This window comes from Bufo gargarizans, chromosome 5 (genome assembly GCF_014858855.1).
Source record: "Bufo gargarizans isolate SCDJY-AF-19 chromosome 5, ASM1485885v1, whole genome shotgun sequence".
Taxonomy (NCBI): Eukaryota; Metazoa; Chordata; class Amphibia; order Anura; family Bufonidae; genus Bufo; species Bufo gargarizans.
In genome coordinates, this window is record NC_058084.1 from 418,139,920 (window position 1) to 418,160,280 (window position 20,361).

Consider the following 20,361-nt stretch of genomic DNA (forward strand, 5'->3'; position numbering starts at 1 on the left):
AGTGAAAAAAAAAAAAAAACACAGGGAATATATATATTCTGAATTCAAAATTTTGGTGATTTGATTCAGGCACAAAATGTGACTGAATCAAACCTCCAAAAATTAGAATTAAAAATTAACTCACATTTTTATTAAATTCTGGTTGAGTCCCATTAGTTTAGAATCTATTTGCTCATCTCTTACAATGTATTTATTATTAATATTATTTATTTTTTTCATCATAAAATGTTGACCTTTGACTGCTGGTTTGCAGTTAATCTACACTCATCCTGACTTGCAGCCTACATTATAGCACAGTTACAATCACGATTATACTAGTTACAAAGGGAAACTTATGGACAGACACATCCACCAAAGCAGGCTTCGGGCAGACACTGATCCAGCAGGGGATGCTGCAAAACCTCATCTCTGTACCGCAGGACTGTTGTAACTCTGGAAACTGATAAATATATATATTCAGGATGGCCTTGAAAGATGGCCACTCTCCGTGCATGTAGGGTCTGCACATGGGGTGAAGACAGGTATTTGGGTGCCACCATACATTCAGGTTTTTATACAGTTTTTGAAGCCAACATAGGGAGAGATACTACTTCTTTATTTTGTTTGACTCCATAAAAAACCTGAACGAGCGGCATCACTCTTACGGTACATTAAAGATTTAGTGTAGAGGCAACAAAACTGGAATATTTGACTGGTTGAAGGGATGAATTTGTGCTCGATCCTCAGTCACAACATTCTTGCTTGCCTCATGGGAGGTATGTGACTTTACCTACCTGCCATTTATTTACAGAATAAGTATGTGCTTTGAATAGGAATAAATTGCAAAGTAAAAATGTTTATATGGTTCATTACACTGAGTTTTTAGGGCATTTTGGTGTCCGCCTCCAGAGCGGAATGGAGGCAGAACGGATGCAAATTGATGCATTCTGAACGGATTCTTATCCATTTTGAATGCATTAGGGCAAAACTGATCTGTTTTGGATCGCTTGTGAGAGCCCTGAAACTGATCTCACACACGGAAACCAAAACTACAGTGTGAAAGTAGCCTTAGTGAAGCTATTGCACATTTATATATCAAATATATAGCAAATTCTTGATATGTTCTGGTTGCTGGAAGTGCAGTGACCCAGTGGATCACTGCTAATGGTTAATTGCTTGCAAAAAGTTAAATGTTGTGATTTAATAAAAAAATATCACACTGTTCCAAATAGTTGTGTATGGACATAAAACAGTTAACACTAAAAGTCTTAGTTAGGTGGCCTCGGTCCAGCCTCCTCTGTTTAGTTAGAGAATCTTAACTGAGCAAAGCTAGAGAAATTACCTACACGTGTGAGCTACTGCCAAATTGCGAAGTGAAGCCTCATCCAGGAAACACCATTCCTGAGACTGAAAAGCTGCCAGGGAACAACTTAACTGAGAGACTACTCCTGAAGGAAAGATATAGGACATTCATGGACGGTTTAGAACCATCAAGGCTGTGCACTAAATTCAGACAGTAAGGTACAACTCGTTTATGACATTAAGACTTTACTGCTTGTGGAAAGGGTGTACCTGGAGGGAAGAAAAGGTGTGCTCTCTATTCACTGCTGTACTTCCCCAGGGAGCGCCAAAGTAAAGAAAGCACCCATGAACCAATACTATTACTAAATGTGCCACCGCTACCAATCACATCCTTCTCACAGCTCTCCCTGTGGGATGCTGCAGAATTATTTCTTTTAAAGGGGTTCTCTGGATGGTACTACTTGCAAAATTGCCTATGGGGGTGAGGGGGCGGGGCCTTACTTCCCACTGCATCTTTCTACAATGGATGGAATGAGAGTATGCACATGAGCTCTTAACAAGCTCTGCTTTTAATGCCACTAGATATTAGGCAGCTATCCTATAAGTCAATGTTCAACCCTTTAATTAGGCCTTGAGACATAACTTGGATAATAAATAAGCCAGCATCTCATCTGCAGACAGTTGTTTTTGGATGATTGCACCTCATCAGTGCAGAGCAAAGAGTACTGGCTTAACTGGGTGAGAGGCATAGGTTGAACATTGACTTATAGGGTAGCTGTGGTACCTTACATCTGGTAGCAGTACAGCCAGAGCTAGTTAAGAACCACTTTGAAAGTGTCCTCTTCCCAGAATTCAAATGGAGCATTGCCTGGCCTATAATACCCCTCACTCTGTTAAGGAGCTCTCCATAAGGAGATATAGTATCCCCCAAATCTTCAATAGATGGTAATGATGTGATCCTGCTTACAATATGCCACCATGGCTGAGCAGCCTGACTGGAAACATCACCAATATGTAGTATACGTAAATACTGGAGTGTGGTGAGGACCTGCACCCTCACCTTCCCAGGCAGCTCAGAAGTGGAGATGACCAATCCTGCTCACATTGTACGACAAGTTGCTGCTGGTCATTTTAAATCATTCATTTAAGAAGATGGAAAATAGGGTACTAGACCTTGAAGTCATTTCAAAGTCCCCACCACTGAAGCTCATTGCCATAGGTAATTTTCTAGACTAATGGGTTGCTATAGGAAACACCACCTGCAGTATTACATTGCACAGGTTATGTTGGATGTATCCTAGATGACTACAAATAAGGTATATATCCGTGACATGCTGATTTTAAGGGCAGTAAGGGATACAAGCTATTCCTGCGGAATGTATTGTCAGGATGCTCAGAAATAAATCAGAATAAATATGTGTTGTGTTAGGTCTGTTCAGTTCTGGAAGAACAGCGCATCTTTTTATAGCATAGACTTGTAAATATTCTGCTCACTGTCAAAAATACCTATGCTGAAATCCCACAGGATGGACGTAAAGATGAAATGCTGCGGTGGTTTACCATGAATGTCAGCTCTAATTGGTCCACAAGAAGTCCTCTAATCCGATTAGTATGACCGTAGCACAATGTAATGCTTCTGCGATAAGAGAAGCAGATCTTAACAGTGGCGTTCAGCAGCCGAATTTTCAGATGTAATTTTATCATGGGTAATATACTGTCAAGTCTCGGACATTTACAAAGCTCAAGCTACTTAGATGTTGAGAGTCCATAACTTAACTTTAACAATGCCACCATTTCTCTGCTATGAATGTGTATGATCTTCTCTATCTTAATATCATATTTAAAGCTCCAAGATTCAGTGGGACATTTTTTTATAGGAATAACTGTTATAATTGCCTCTATCCCCAACCTTTGGACCAAATACAGGATGATTGGTTCCATCAAAACCTAGCATTTTTTTTACATTAAACTAATTCTGCTACATGGAAAGCAGTGGACGGGGTCACATACTTTTGTTTCCCCATGCAACAAGCAAGTCCATTACAGTCCAAAGCAATATGGCATCTTTCTTCTACTGTAGAAACATCTAAAACCATCAACATCATTTCTATCCCTGGCTTAAAAGTGGCCATATATTAGAATATCTGAAGGTAAATTACTTAGTGCTGATTTTTTGTTGAGATTTTGGCCATTTTTTAGAGGCAGAGGTTTTTTGAAACAATGACAGATCCAACACCATACGCGGCATCATTTTTGAATTACAGCACTGGAGACCAACCATTGATTTGGTATGGACAGTGTATGCTAAGAAAACGAGTTGTCAATTAATCCAAACGTGACAACCGATATATTGAGGAATTACATTGTCACTGTTGCAAAAATAATAGCCAAAAATAAAAAAAAGTCATATAAAAATACAGTATCCTCAAATTTAGTCTTTTTAAGATTTGGCTGGAAATGCTGTGTTGCCACACTGACTTAGTGATGCCATTACTCTAGTCTGCCATGTACCTGTAGTCTGAGAAACTCCTGGACCCCAATGCAAAACCTTTAACAGGCCCCCAATTACCATTTATAATATTGGTGTCTTCATGAGACTGCTACCCCTGTACCTCCCCTGCGTAGTCTCACAGGGATAAAGTCATCTCACATATTGATGGCATATTGCTAGGATATGCCATGAATCTCACATAGGTATGGATTCCACCTCTGGGACTCACTCCTGTCCCCAGAGCGGGGCCCCAAAATCATGAGCGGTGTGCTCTCTACTCATCGCCCAGGGAGTTCCGAAAAGACCTGATTTTGGACGTTCCATAGCAGGAAATGGAGATTGCACCGTGCAAGCAGGACCACAACTTCACTTGCTGCTGTGAGACGGTGCTCGACTATTTTCGGGACTCCCATAGCAGTGAAAGTAGAGTGGCTGCACATGTATGGCTGCCCTCTGTTCATTTGGGGGGGCCCCATTATGGAGATGGGGGTTGGACCCACACCTATCTGAAACTTATGGCATATCCTGATGATATGCCATAAATATGTGAGAAGAGCCTTTAATAGTGTCATACATTTAAGTAGTATCTGGTTTAGAAAATAATTTTTAAATACCTCATTAGGGAATTTTAATGAAAGGAGCTATAAATGGCACCTCTCTCTTTCTGGAGGATCTGGCATAGCCATGGGTTATACAGACAGCCCATTTATTTCAATGTGATCCATGTAATACTTCACTTCTCCTGTGGGGGGGCTGCAGGGAAATCGAACACTGCCTTCCAGGTTTCCCAGCGGATCACAATTTATTATGGGGAAACCCATATAAAGAAAAGAAAAATTGTACAAATAGGACACTCTCCTAACACCTTATTTGCAATTTTTCTGTGTGCTATATATCTTTAGCCCTGTGACGATACTCTGTTATACAATATGTGTGTGTGGTATAATCTATAGTGTCTTCTTACATCTTAATTTCCGGTTTATATTTTGGATAATGAAAAAATAAAATATAAAAAATAAACATTATACCTGGATATGTAGATCTGCTCATTTAAATGGGTTGCTGTACACTTCTACCGAACATGCAGCTGCACACGTTTAGCTACAAGCTCTCTGTACAATAAGGATCTCTATGTTATATATGACGAATACGATTCTTCTTTAAGACATAGAAAAATGACCCCAAGAAAATCACCATATTTGCTTCCTTTTATGTATACTGTTAAATAAAATAACAATTGGCTTATAAAATAACATAAAGGGGTTGTACCATGAAGCATATTCTACATTTTTACTTTTGTTATTACTTTTGTAATTGCATGTAATTAAAAATGTAGTATAGCCAGTGAGCTATTCAATAAAATGTAGCTGTATAGCGTCACCTGCTGTTGGTTCTCTTCCTTATCTTTTTTTATCTACCTTGAACATGCTCAGTTTACGAGTCCATTCACACCGTAGAATGGGTCCGCATCTGTTCCGGAATAGGTGCGGACCCATTCATTCTCTATGGCAGGCATCCTCAAACGCGGCCCTCCAGCTGTTGCAAACTACAGCTCCCAATGTTGTGTTAGAAGCTGTGACAGATACAGGGAGAGAGCTGCAGCAGAAAGGACACACTCCCTGAGATGTTAGGCTGAAGATAATCTAGCAGAACAATTGGATCAGTGAATGGAGAGATCTCTGGATCCATGTGAGGTACAGGGCTGGCTCTAGCTTTATTAGAAAGAAGTTGTCATGTCCTATATGATGTATCATTTTCATTTTTAAAATTAATCATGGCATAACTCCTTTAAAGGGCAAGTCCAGCCAATATTAATGATGCACAAAATGTTTATGTAAAGCAGTTTTTTTTTACTATACATTTATTTAAATTCCATCATATACCGAGGTGGATTAATGTTTTAAATTATTTGGTACCTATTTGTGCTGTTAACCAATCAGGATGCTTCGAAGTATCAACCAATCAGGATGCTTCGATTTTCAAAAGCGTCTCTAAATAATAGGGATTTAGTCTTGATTGGTTGCTATGGGGACTGCCCCATAGCAACCAGCTTTATATATCTGCCTCTTTGTCTCTGCTATTTGAAGCACTGTGAGGAGGACGAGGGAAGGATAGAGATTGCTTCAGTCATAATTTTATCTTAGGAAATCTGGTGTCATCTTCTGAGCCAAGTGAGCTGTTGGCCTGACTTAAAGGGAGCCTGTCACCAGGAAATTCACTGTTAAACCAGGCACAATGTCTTGTAGGGCTAGATCAGCTGAATGTAATGATACCTTTCATTTAGCGATCTGTTGCTTTATTCTGGAGAAAAAGAGCAGTTTAGTGCACCAAGGGCGGGCCCAAGCCACTCTGTGCACCTTCCTGTTTCCTCTGCCAGCCCATCCTGCTTCTTGATTGATAGGTCCAAGATGACTATGCAGGAACCTGGCCTCGTCAATCAAGAAGAAGAGTTAAGGGCTGGCAGAGATAGCAGGGGGAGTACGGGTGCACAGAGAGACATGGGCCCACCCTCTGTGCACTCAAAAGCTCATTTGCATATACAATTAAAAAAAATCCAGAATAAAGCAACAGATCTCTAAGCGATATCACTACATTCAGCTAGCCCTAAAAGACATTGTGCCTGTGAATTTTATGGCGAAATGACACCGTTAAGCATTCTTCATCATCATCATTGTTTAAAGCTGTATGTCTGCTCATGAAAGATTTTCTCTTTTTTATCCCTTTTCTGTTGGACTCATGCAATTTAATAACTGATAAACTGCAGTAATTTTGGAGTCAATTGATACATTTGAGAATTGTTACATACCACATAATTGTTCAGCAACGAGCATAATGGTCCTATTGATCAACGAAGCTTACGTGAAAGAATGGTAGAGGCCGGTGGTCTCCGACCCATAGCTCTATGGTTGTTAGGAAACTACAGCTCACTGCAACTCATGGTAGTCAGGGCATGAAGGGAGTTGTAGTTTCACAACAGCTGGAGAACCATGGGTTGAAGACATCTGGTATAGGCAACAATGGAACTGGATTTGTGATAGCTTGCAATGAATTACCAGCAAATCGCTCTTATTCTACCAGTATGAGGTATGGGCAAAAGTAAAGGAAGGGTTTAATAAAAGACAATAAACAATAACAATGGTGATGTTCAAGCAAGAAACAAAGAAAAAAAGGACATTTTATTATTCTCAAGCGAAAAGAAAAGACAAGCAATTTTCTGACCAGTTGTGTTTCCCTATATACTATCATTGGGCTGCTGTGAGCAAACGGCTCTCCCAGCAGGGGACAACAATGCGGACGCCTGTCTCTGTGCGGTTACTATACATGACACACACCAGGTCACAATTTCCAACAACGTTTAAAGAGATTGATAGGAGAAAGGGGGTGGAGGGAAGGCTCCCTCGGGATTTCTTCAGATATTTCAAACACTTATTGTGGAAGGGCCTTTAGTATTGCGTTCACTTCCTCTGCCACGGCTGTCAGCGCAAACTCAAATTGCTCCTGGAAGAAAAAGAAAATAATAAAATCAGTAAAATGGGCCGCAGCAACATTGTTTCTCTTTGGCTTTTAAGCAGTTGTCGTTTCACTAGAGCCAGAAAGGGAATCATAATCATCACAATATGTTCTTCAATCAAGAACAAGATATTGCAGGACTCAAGATGATTGCCAAGACGCCATTCATTATGCATAAGACAATACATTCTCTACAGAAGCGCACAGATCTGCACATGATTTGCATTCAGGATAAAAGTGCAAGAATCGCTCATTCTATAGTCTCCTTTAACTATATGTTCAGAAACACATTGGAATTGTTTTTCTGTCATTGTAAAAATGGCCATACACGTGACATAGCTGTCAGCTGAGCGCTCCTTCTGACAATAGCCATCAGCTCTCTCCTCCTCTTCCATGGACCAAAGTGAAATCCAACATTTCAGTTCCTTCTTTTCCCCTTCAAGGGGTAAACAACGTGAAATCTAACATTTTGGTTCCTTCTTTTGCCCCTTCAAGGGGCAAAGTGAAATCTGACATGTTAGATCCTTCTTTCCTCTTCAAGAGGCAAACAAAGTGAAATCCGACATGTCACATTCTTCTTTTCCCCTTTAAGGGGCATGGTTGGGCCGACCTCATTCATTTTAGGGAGTTGGACAATCCTGCTGAAAACAATCAGTTTGGCCAACATGGAGTGCCGAGCTTTATATCTGGGCAGGCAATTCCCAGTCAATTTTTTTCTCCATTCTTCACATGCTGTATTAGACTATGAGGAGCAAGCATGTGTCTGTTAAAGAAAGAGAGAGGTTTAGAAAAACATAGCTGCTTTCTGCCGAAACTGCACCACACCTGTTCACATGCTGCATTTGGTATTATTAAAATTAGAAAAACTATTAGAAAAATTAGAAAAACATACAATTCGCCATTTTTTAGTCACCTTGTTTGGTATGATAAGAGCAGCTTAGGAAAAACACATGATTTCGCCAGAGTCTGTTGGGAGTTGTTTATGCTATATGTGTCTGTGCTCAGACATCCAGTGATTGTGATGTGATCTGCAGCCCATCTAGGGTTTTGAGAAACTGTAGTCTTTAAAGAGGTTATCCGAGATTTTTTAACTGATGACCTGTCCTCAGGATAGGTCATCAGTATCCGATTGGTGGGGGTCCGAAACTTGGGACCCCTGCTGACCAGCTATGTGAGAAGGCACCAGCACTCACAGTAGCGTAGCAGCCTTCTCGTGGCTTTTCCTAGGCCATGTGATGTCACATTCATCGGTCACATGGCCTAGGTGCAGCTCAGCCCCATAGAAGTGAACAGAGCTGAGCTGCGATACCAAACACTGCCGGTATACAACGTATGGCAATGTGCTTGGAGAGCTGAGAGAAGGTCACGGCACTACTGAAAGCACCGGTGCCTTCTCAAACAGCTGTCTGGAGGAGGTCCCAGGTGTTGGAACCCCACCAATCAGATACTGATGACCTATCCAGAGGATAGATCATCAGTTAAAAAATGAATGTGTTCTTTGAGGAAGGTAATGTTGTCCTATACTATTCGTAAGAGATGGAGACAAGAAGGGTAGAAAGCCTGGTGGTTTACCATGGAACACCATGGATAACTGTACTTGCCTGTAGAATTCACAGTAAGCATTTTTTATGCTTTTTTTGTTTTTTGGAGGACAAATATTGCAATGGGAATCCTTTGCAATCCTTGAAAATAATAACAATATTTTATGCTGGCTGTGAAGATTACGTTATTGCTGTAGTAATTTGGGTGGCTGTTTGCCTGGGGACTTTTCTAATTGGCATTTCTATCCTGAGTTTTAATCCTAAGACTTAAAATAATCAAAAAGTCTACAATTTCTTATTTGTATTCTGCTGGCAAATCGTGCGGTTTGTTTAAATCCATCAAGTCTAATTCTCCTGAGAACACGCGGCCCTGGTAAGTAATCAGATACTTATAATTTACCAGGCATTTCCATGAGAGATATGGGCAGTGTAACTGTCTGGAAACAGAATGGAAATGTGATTAGCACGTAGCCCACGACATGACGGACACACACGGCTTGTTTACAGAATATCTACACTTAATTGGCTTTTATTTTGTCTTCTTTTCACATCTTTCTTTTTTTATTGTTAATTAACAAGAAAAATTCATTATAAAGAAAAAGAACATTTTTTTTTTACAAATCATTAACGAAAGGTCAAAAATTGTATTTGGGTCACATCATTAAACAGGCTGTCATTTCATGTTACTGTTCACTTTAATCATTTGTGTCTGCACGGGGGCAAAATCATCAAATCCAACAAATGTAATGTGGCAGGGGTATTAGAAGTGTATCCTGCAGGTGACTGTTATCATTCAGGGTATATGAACCCTATAGGGCAGTGATGGTTAACAGTGATGGCCATGTTCGCCCGGGAACACATGCGAGCTGCCATCTTAAATCACAAGTCCGGCGATGCACGGCGAAACTGGCCATCATTGATGGTTAACCTTCCGGCACTCCAGCTGTTGTGAAACTACTGACTCCCAGCATGCTCCATTCATTTCTTTGGAGTTCTGAGAACAGCCAAGCAAGTGTACATCTGGGAGCAGAACCAGCGCAGAGATTCACAAGTTTTCTACTGGGTGCACAAAATGTAAAAAACAAGAGTGAAGACACAACCCAAGGATAATGGAAAGGTGATTGGGAGCAATATGCCTTTACGCTACTTTCACACTAACAGCAGGACGGATCCGACAGGCTGTTAACCCTGTTGGATCCGTCCTGCCGCTATTTCGCTGTGCCGCCGGACTGCCGCTCCGTCCCCATTGACTATAATAGGGAAGGGGTGGAGCTCCGACGCAGCACGGCAGTGCACGGCGAGAGGCTGCCGGACTAAAAGTACTGCATGTCCGACTTTTTAGTCTAGTGGCCTCTCACCGCGAACTGCCGTATTGCGCCGGAGCTCGGCCCCCGTCCTTATTATAGTCAATAGGGACAGAGCGGCAGTCCGGCGGCACGTCGAAAAAGCGGCAGGACGGATCTGACAGGGTGAACAGCTTGTCGGATCCGTCCTGCCACTAGTGTGAAAGTACCCTAACTATTCCTATCCGTGGTGCTGCAGGGTGGTTGTGTCAAGCAGTACCAAAATGGAGCTCAATTTTAATTTTTACCATCTAAGGTCATCCCTGCTCATCATGTTTCTATACGTATACATATCATCATCAGGGAATTTCCTATGAACAGCCATGCATTTGCTAACCTTGTAATCTTTCATGCTATGGCAATGATAACGTGTTCACCTTTGAAAATGACTTTGTAGTTTACATATATAACCACACGTTGAATACATGTGTGAATACATCACAGCATGTACCGTACCCCAGAATCAGAACAGAATTCACAGTTTTGCAGACACAAGAGCTGAAATCTCACAGCGGTCATCTCTAGCTCTAGGGATTTGAATTAAGCTTCATTCACACGTCAGCGTTTGGTCAGTGATTTCCCTCAGTGATTGTGAGCCAAAACCAGGATTGGAGCCTCCAGAAACATAAGGTATAAGGGAAAGATCTGCTCCTGTTCTGGGTTTTGAGCCGCACCTGGTTTTTGCCAACTTCACTCATCTCTAGTCATCAGTATATGGTTGGTGGGGGTCCGACACCTAGGACCCCCAACAATCAGCTGTTTGAGAAGGTCGAGGCACTCGCAGCTTAGCCTAGGATGGTGATGTCATGTTTATCGGTCACATTCAAGTGAATGAGTGTGATACAAAACCCAGGTATTATCCACTGTATGGTGCTGTGCTTGGTGAGCAGAGAGAAGGCCGTGGTGCCCCCTGAAAAAACGAAGAGCAACAAAAGAATTCCTGTTCTTTGTTTATTCTGTCCTCCAAAAAGTGAAATCTGGTGGACTGAAATGTGAAAATGTGCCAAATTTATTAAGAGGACTGTGCCTCTTAATAAATTTGGAGCATTCTGTGTCGATGGACTTTATACTAAGGTCTAGCTTCATGATAGCATTGAAAGCACGCAGCAGGCTGTTCCGCTGTTCGTCTTATCCGGCATAGCTGGGGCACCACCAGAGCTCGATCACTATAATGGGACCTGGTGGGGATCTGGCATGTTTCCAGCATTAGTGCTTGCACTGTTTTTTGTCTGCCTGAATCTCAGCACTAATGCCGGCAACAGGCCCGATCCCCGCCGGTCCCATTATAGTATCGGATGAATTCCGGCAGGCTTTTCCTCTGACATAATAGCCTGTGGGATGGTTTTAACGCTAGTGTGATTCTAGTCTAAGGCTACATTCACACGGCCGTATGTATTTTGCGGTCCGCAAAAATACGGATGACGTCCGTGTCACATGCGTGTTGCATTCGTTTTTTTGTAGATCCATTGTAACAATGCCTATCCTTGTCCGCAAAATGGACAAGAATAGGACATGCTCTATATTTTTGGCGGGGCTACAGACATATGGATGCGGACACCATTGAAATAAATGGGTCCTCATTCAATCCGTAAAAAAAACAAAAACGTAACGGAAACAAAATACATTTGTAGCCTAAGCCTGATGTTTGCAATGCTACTCTTATTATATCTTCCCCAGTGTCTTTTACCGCTGGTGTTTTCTTCATTTTTAAAAAAGGCAAGAAATACAATAAACTCCACCTAATGAACAAAAACGCCAGTAACATGAACATGCTTGAACATTTCCCATAGACCTTCATCTAAAATCTGGAGCTGGTATTTTTAATGCAAAAACATCACCTTAGGTGCTAAAAACACAACCGTGCAGACAAATGCCTCTAGAAACCTATACGTGAAACCAACCAAATGGAAATGAATATTCTCTTGTGGATTTGCTCTGCATTCTCCTCATTGTATGCAGCACCTTTATTCACATGCATTTTATTTGGAAAACCCTCTAAAATTACAGACACATGAAACCCCTCAAACCTCGATGGCTTCTGGGCCATTCCGGGACTTTATATTCTCTCTTCTTTGTGCTAGAAAATATTCATAATGGATGAAAGGTTGAAAATCTGATTCTTAGTTCATTAATTACCTCTTTCTTGAGGTTGGGAAACTGACAACGGTGTGGCGGTTTTTCATTATGAATGGCATAGTGTGTGCAGATGAAACAGGATGGGAGCCGAGATGCCCTGAATTAAAAATAGAAATTTCTAATTTCCTCTCTAGCTGAGAGTATATTCCTGTATATTAGACCTTGATCCGAGCGCCTGATTAGCCCCGAGAAGGTTATTGTTTCCCTTATTTCATATTAATTGGTATGGATTTCTACCTCGGCCCCCAGAGAATGAAAGTAAACAGAGAGAAGGAGCTCAGATAAATCTTAAGACCTGTTCACTTGAAATGTACTGTATGCAAAGTAACCCAGCTTGTCAGGTGTGCAGAACTAGGTCAGAATCTGCTTTCCCTTTAACACAGAGAAAATATTACTGAAGAATCTTTAATACACTTTTATCCCCCCCCCCCCCCCCCAAGTGTTATTGACAGTACCTTTGTCTGCACCATTCCTGGTCGCTGGTCTCTCAAGTGCTCCAGGGTAGCAGCAATATCAATCTCTTTAGCACCTGCAACAAAGCACAAATTGGGCTGACTTCTAAGAGGCAAGACGATTCAAGCTGCATCTGTCAATCTCTTCCCAGCCAGTTCCCCTCGGACAACAGACCAATTGAAAAATATTAATTCATGCCTCGGTGGACGTGCCAGACAGATGCAATTGTAATGTTCATACAGAAAAAGAGGAGTGTAGCTTTGATTATCATCATCACAGGAAGAAAAAGGAGGACTCTTGAGAGAGGTCTACCTATTGTGTGTCGCGACACTGCGATCCCGCGCATAAAGAACGGTACCGTCTGCTGAAATAGAGGCACAATTGCTGCAACTTTGTAGAGCTTCAATTTGAATGGATATCAAGATACTTTCTTTATATCCAAAAGTATCGAAGATGGAGATGGAATCGATATTAAGATTCACATGAAAGTTGTGGGATACTAAACAGTAATGGCCGCCAGTACCTAACGCTATGGAAAGCTTGTATAAGATGAAGATGAGAGGCTGGAGAGAAGATCAAATAGAGCCACATACATACAACCCCGCATTCTCTAGAGGCACTTGACGCTTAAGGACCCAGGTGTCTATACCCTATAATATTATACACGATTCAATCCATAATTAATACTTGTAATTACATTCCTTTTGACAAAAAAAAATGACTTTAGCTATAAATAGTTAATCTTTACAAAATGCTACAAAGTATCGGAATAACTTTAACCAACAACAGTAGGAAGTGAAAGTGTATTCGATGCAGCAGACTTTTACATAGATCTGGTAGTCCCGCCTGTGACAGGGACTAGAATATCGAGGAGACTGGCTGCACGTGATTGACAGCCTCTTTGGATTCACCTTTCTGTGTTATTGCTGGGGATGACCACACCTCTTGTCTCAGGTGTAGCTTAAGTGGTCATTCCTTCTCCTCTATTTAGTGCAGCCTCACCCATCATGCTATGCGGTTGATAGCTCCTTGTTTGTGGAAGTCCTGGTGTTGGTTCTCTCTGAGTTCCTGCTTATCCGCATACTTCTGGAAGTTAAGTGTATCTTCTTTTTTGTTTGTTGTTTTCCCCTACCTCCTGTTATTAGGCCTGAGGGGGTCTCGCCAGATGAAGGAATAGGCCTTAGGTTCCTGCGTATGAACATTCCTACCATCAAGGTCTGTTCATACTGATAGCAGTCAGGGCTCGGCATAGGGACTCACTAGGTGGCAACCATTTCCCTTTCCCTAGGTTCCAGGCCCAATACCCTTTCCTTTCCCTTCTGTGTTCAGTGTGGAGTGTATTTACCACACTGCGCCATGGCATCTGGGCATGAGTATAGGAAAAGAGGTACAAGCTCCTGCTGCACAACCCATCAGGGTAAGTCGTTCCCCCACCGTAATGACGAGCGGTGTGTTCTTAAAGGAATTATCTCACTTCAGTAAGTGGCATTTATCATGTAGAGAAAGTTAACTTACTAACGTATCGTGATTGTCCATATTACCTCCTTTTCTGGCTGGATTCATTTTCCTATCATATTATACATTTCTCGTTTCCATGGTTACAACCACACTGCAATCCTGCAGGGTGGTCGTGCTTGCACACTATAGGAAAAAGCACTGGCCTTTCTGGTGGCCGGGACCATACATGGGCTAGTGCTTTTTCCTATATGCAATCACAACCACCCTGCTGGATTGCAGGGTGGTCGTATGGACAATATGGACAATCACAATACATTAGTAAGTGGTTTGTATTAACTTTCTCAGTGCGGTGAAGTGACATGGGCACTGCTGTCCATTCAGGCACTTGTTGCACTCCTGTTTTCAGGATGGCCGGAGTCGCAGCCTGTGGGCAGGTTGAAAAAAAAAACTGATTGTGGGATAATCCCTTTAAACTGTGTATAGCACTCAAATCACTGCAGTTTATTGCTAGGAGTGGGGGGGGGGGAGTTCATTCCTTGCTACACAGGGTTAGTATGTGAATAAGAGTAAATGACTTTTTTTACACATTTTTATAATTTATTTTAAAGCACAGCTCTATATATGTTTTGAGAGAAAGAAAAATCTATGTATGTGCATGCTGTGAATCTATATACCGCAGCTCTACAGTTTTCAGGGGGGAAAAATAGTTCAAACAATATAAAGGCAGAAAAAAAATCTTTATACATAAGGAAACCTATGGGATTACACAAAGGACAAGGCCGTCTTAAAGATTTTCTCGTTTCCCACTGTAATGTTTTTTTCATTATCACTTTAATATTAAAGACATTATTGTCCGCTTCTCAATACACTTCAGCAGTAGAACAAGAACACAAATCATTCTATTTTTTTTCCTTTTTTGCTTTTTTAATCGTGAAACTCACTTTCAAAGATTGAAGGCCTTAATCCTTAAAGGCTTTTCTTTTTTTTTTTTATTCTCATAGATGCAGGTCCTGCAGCTGGGCCCAGATTGAAAATGCACTTACATTTTTATGTGTACAACTGAAGGACTCTGAAGTTAGAGCTCACACTTACTATAAAAGCTTTGGAAAACAGCATTCTTTGGTACTTGTACAATTCATTCTTGAAGAAAAAAGGAAATGGAAAGAAAGATTTCATGTCCGAGGCTTCAAGGCCTTTGATCATTTTGATGAACACTGGATTCTGAACCTGGGCCTCAAACTTCTCAGGCCAGACAAAGAAGACATAGGCCTCACAGACCGGGCCTAGATTCCTGTCAGAACAAAACCTTTGGCTGCCTCACAGTGTGACAGCCTGGGAAAGGCCCACCTCAGCAGGGTTGAAATGCCCGCGTTGCCCTTTGATCTTTCAGTTAAACTACAGCCTAAGCAACAGGTCAGCGGATTGCAAATTGCACACCCCATTGGCAGAGGGGAGTAGGTCAAACACAAAATGGCGGTCACCAATCTGAGAAAGCCCTGTGACTCCATTCTTTGGCCAGTTTCACATGACTTGTCTTCTATTGTGTAAGACTAAGCACACACTTAAAATGGAATTTGACATTACATGCTAGAATGGAGTCAATAAATGACATTCTTTGGTGTTCGTGCAACAAAGTCAACCTAAGTGACTGAAAGAACGAAGCTGGAAAGATTCCACTCATTTACTTTTGTATAGATATAAATAGTATATATTGTAAGTCGTGTCTTTTTTTTTCTTTTTTTTTCCACCACATCTTGTCACAATGGGCCTGAAACTAATTTGGCTAATGTTTAAAAGATGTTGCGGTGCCCATTGTTAGAGCCTTTGCCATCTCCTTACAGTCAGTCATTTGATTCTCTGGTAATGGACACGTTTATGCCTTTGTCACCGCTCTGCTATTTAAGGGGCAAACTCAAAGAATTTGAATTATTGAGGGGGTTTTGGCATTTTTCTAAAAGTATAGAATTAGACACAAATTAATATGTATGTGAAAAGCTAAGAAGGATGCATCAGCGTACAGTAAAAAGTTTGAGATTTTCGCTATTCATTTATTATCTCTCGTAAAGTTCATGGAATTCTATAAAAAATGTATATACTTACTCTAATCTGTAAATCTATTCCAAGCATGCAGTCACTTTCTGTAGGTCGCAGTGCCCATTGTTACCGCCTTTACCAACTCTCTTTTATTCTCTGGTAATGGACATGTTTATGCCTTTAAAGGGTTTGTCCCATAAAAATATTGTACAATATATTCAATCAACACCTGAATCTGAATACTTTCGCAATTGCAAGTAATTAAAAATTTTGTAAAGCCACTAAGTTATTCAATAAAATGTATCTGTACAGGCCCACCTGCTGTTCGTCCTTAGGGTCCATTCACACGTCCGTTTTTTCTTTCCTGATCTGTTCCGTTTTTTGCGGAACAGATCTGGACCCATTCATTTTCAATGGGTCCTGAAAAAAATCGGACAGCACAATGTGTGCAGTCCGTTTCCGTTGTTCCGTTCCGCATGTCCGAAAAAATATAAAACATGTCCTATTCTTTTCCGCAAAAATCGGATCCTGGTACAATACAAAGTCAATGGATCCGCAAAAAACGGAAGACATTCGTATGTTATTACGTATGTCATCCGTTTTATGCGGATTCCGTTCCTGGAAATTAAATCCTGCAAACAGAAACTTTTTTTTTTTTTTTTCAAAGAAATCCAAACAACTTTATTTGCTTATTAAAATTTATACATGTTTCCGTTTTTTGCGGATCCGCAAAAAACGGATGACATACGGAAACATTTTCAGGAACAACGGATCCGCAAAAAACGGACCGAAATTCGGGATATAGAAAAATACTGACGTGTGAATGTAGCCTTACTGAGGTGGACGCACATGCTCAGTTCCAAGCTTCAACTGCCACCACCCATATCTTCTGTGAGAAGCAGTGACAGTTACAGGACACACCCCTGAGCTGGCTGCTTGAAATCAATCTAGCGGAGCAATTGGATCAAGATCTCTGGATCCATGTGAGGTACAGGGCTGGTTCTAGCTTTCTTAGAAAGAGACTGTCATGTACTATATGATAATCATGGGATAACCCCTTTAAGGGGCAAATACACCCCATAGAATTAAATTACTGGCATATTATTGGTATAAAATTTGGCGTAAACCAAAAGGTACATTTTGAGCAAACTTTTCCAAACCTGGTTTTGTCTAGAAGAAAAACTGTGCACAGTAACTGTACCAAAACCACATAGAGGGAATGGTTTCGAATTGATAGGACCACACTTGAAGGGAATGTCCAGAATTAATATAAATTATCTGTGTCTGATATTTCAGTTCAGTCCTATTTATTTAAATGGAGATGAGCTGCAGTACCAGGCACAGCCTATTTACAGGAGTGGCGCTGTTTTGGAAAAAATATTACGTACACTTTTTTGCTATAATTCTGAACAACTCTTTTTGACCTGTCTATGTTTAATAATCTTATGATGAATGAAATTTGCTGAGATGCTTTGCTGGGCCAGACAAAGGGTGCTGTTACTTTCCCTACGGACATAGTTGCTAACAGTCCAGTGGGAACTAGTTCCAAACTTTGCTTTAAAATGGGGGATTTTTGGGGTTGGGCATTCACAATGGGAGTGGGCACAAAAATGTCCACTGTCCGCTTTGTTCCTTAGAGAAATACTTAGATGTTTCAAAAATTGTGTCTACTTAGCGGGATATATTAATGAGGCAAATCTTGCGATACTGTGATAACTGGTAGTAACATCCATTATGGTGCAATTTTGTCAATTAAGGACTGAAAAAGCTTTGCTGTTAACTTCACGCTTAAGGCAATCACACTGGGGGTCCCCGCGCAAGGATGTTCTCTTTAAACCCCTGTGTCATGCACCCCTCATGCCCTGAACTAGGCATAACATACTGTACATGTTTTGCCCAGAGTGCTCCTTTAAATTTGACATTTTATCATTTCCTGTGGTAGAGATTGTAGGTTACTTGTACTTTAGATTTCTTCATTAAAGGGAGTCTGCCATCAGGAAATGGACCAGCTCACCTAGACACCTTTTTCTTGGCGATCTGTTGCTTCATTCTAGAGAAAAAGTTATTTGAATGCATATGCAAATGGACAGTTAAGTGCACCGATGGTGTGTCCAAGTCACTCTGTGCACCTCTGCTCCCCCTGCTTTCTCTGCCAGTCCCCTCCCTCTCCTTCTTGATCTACAGGGCCAAGCTTCCTGCATCATCATCTCACCTAGTCCTGTCAATCAAGAAGGAGAGGGAGGGGCTGGCAGAGGAGCAGGAAGAGCAAGGCTTGGGCCCACCCATGGTGCACTTAACTGCTCATTTGCATATGCACATTCTCAAGAATGAAGCAACAGGTCACTAAGTCAAAGATAGAAATACATTCAGCTGAGCTAGCCCTTCAAGGCAGTGTGCTTGGTATAACAGGGAATTTCCTGGGGAATTTCCTCCTTTAAGGGCTTATTTAGATGGCCAACTGCAATTTTTTGTGGATTAGAAGCGGACCATTCACTTCTAGGGGGCCCATTTCTTCCTTTATACGTCTCCGCAAAACAAATAAAACATGTCCTAGTGAAAATCAGGATGTAGCTCCATTGAAGTCTATGGGTCCGCAAAAATGCAGAATGCAATCTTCTTTTTTGCGGACATGCTGAATAGTCCGCATTAAAACGGATTCTGTCAACTGTCTTACATTGTATAATTGTAAATGCAGTTGAATATTATACCATGGTATTAATTCTGACATTCTAGAATTCTATCATACAGCTTTTTCATTTATATCTAATATATAAAGCTGAGTGTATGTATGTATGTGTGTATGCATGTCCGCTAAAGGAATCCACACTATCGCATTTAAAATCACGAAATTTGACACACATGTACATCAGGTTTCAGACCGGATCTCAGTTCTCTAGGACGGTACCGTTCCTGAGATATTCCAAAAAATGCATTAGCCAATAGAAGCTTAGTCACATGACCCTTATCAGCCAATAGAAGCTCGCAGGCCATTAGCCTCCACATACACAGTTTTACTCCAGGTTTCCACAACAACCTAGCCATTTTTCTTCACTGCTGTAGGAGAGCTTTAAAGGAAATCTGTCACCAGGATAATCGCTATTGAAGTAAAGCCATGGCCTAATAGCACTTAGTACCTTATTTCCAGTTGTGCCTTTGTTCCAGCAATAGATGTTTTTATCCTCTGAAAATCCAGTTTATTTAGTATGCAAATGAGACAGTAAGGTGGCCAGAGGGCCGTCACTCTTGCAGGAAGGAGGCCAGACACGCCCCCTGCCACAATGTGTCCACCCTCAAAAGACAAACTTAAAACGCTGCCCCCAAGTACGCCCCTGATCCGGTTAGGCCACACCCCCTCTCACTTCTAAGCCAACGGGGATTGAAAATATAAAGGCAAAAATCAACTTCTGTCAGCTGCAAGGGTGGGAGGGAGGGTGACATTCTCCCTGCAGCTCACACTCAGACAGCACAATGCTGCTGTCTTAGAGTGAGCTGTTCAAAAGGACACCCCCCAATTCGGTTGTTAGGCCACGCCCCCTCCCACTCCTCAGCCGACAGAGATTGAAAAAATGAAGTTAAAAATCAACTTCTAGGTCCCGCTAAGCCACGCCCCAATATGGTTAGGCCACGCCCATCCCACTCCTCAGCCGACAGGGATTGAAAAAATGAAGTTAAAAATCAACTTCTGTCAGCTGCAGGGGTGGGAGGGACAGTGACTTTCTCCCTGCAGCTTACACTCAGACAGCACAGTGCTGCTGTCTCAGAGTGAGCTGTTCAAAAGGACATCCTTGTGTCCGTCCAGGCCCTGCGCCAGACAGAGGACAGGTAGTCTGAAAGCCGGACTGTCGGCCTAAAACTGGACCTCTGGCCACCCTAGGCAAAGGTTGCTGTGGCGGTCACAGTTAAGGGGATGGTCCACTATGGAGGTCAGTGTTAAGGGGCAGATTGCTGTAAAGGCCACTGTTAAGGGGACGGGCCCCTGTAGAGGTCACTGTCAAGGGGGTGGTATGCTGTGAAACTCACTGTTAAAGGGGAAGGCTGCTATAAAGGTCAAAGTTAAAGAGGCGGGCTGCTGTAGAGGTCCAATTTTAAGGGATGGGGCACTGTGGGGGGGGGA

At 41.7% G+C, this 20,361-nt stretch overlaps 1 protein-coding gene across 1 annotated transcript in view; it reads right to left on the reverse strand.

The window, feature by feature from the left end:
- Positions 1–5,443: 5,443 nt before the first annotated feature.
- PTPRN2 (protein tyrosine phosphatase receptor type N2) overlaps positions 5,444–20,361 on the reverse strand; it is a 1,552,619-nt gene continuing 1,537,701 nt past the window's right edge. The window contains exons 22-23 of the mRNA XM_044294005.1: positions 12,758–12,831; positions 5,444–7,270 (exon numbers count right to left, since the gene is read on the reverse strand). Coding sequence (XP_044149940.1) covers positions 7,199–7,270; positions 12,758–12,831 — 146 coding nt within the window. The 3' untranslated portion in view covers positions 5,444–7,198. The remainder of the gene's footprint in view (positions 7,271–12,757; positions 12,832–20,361) is intronic.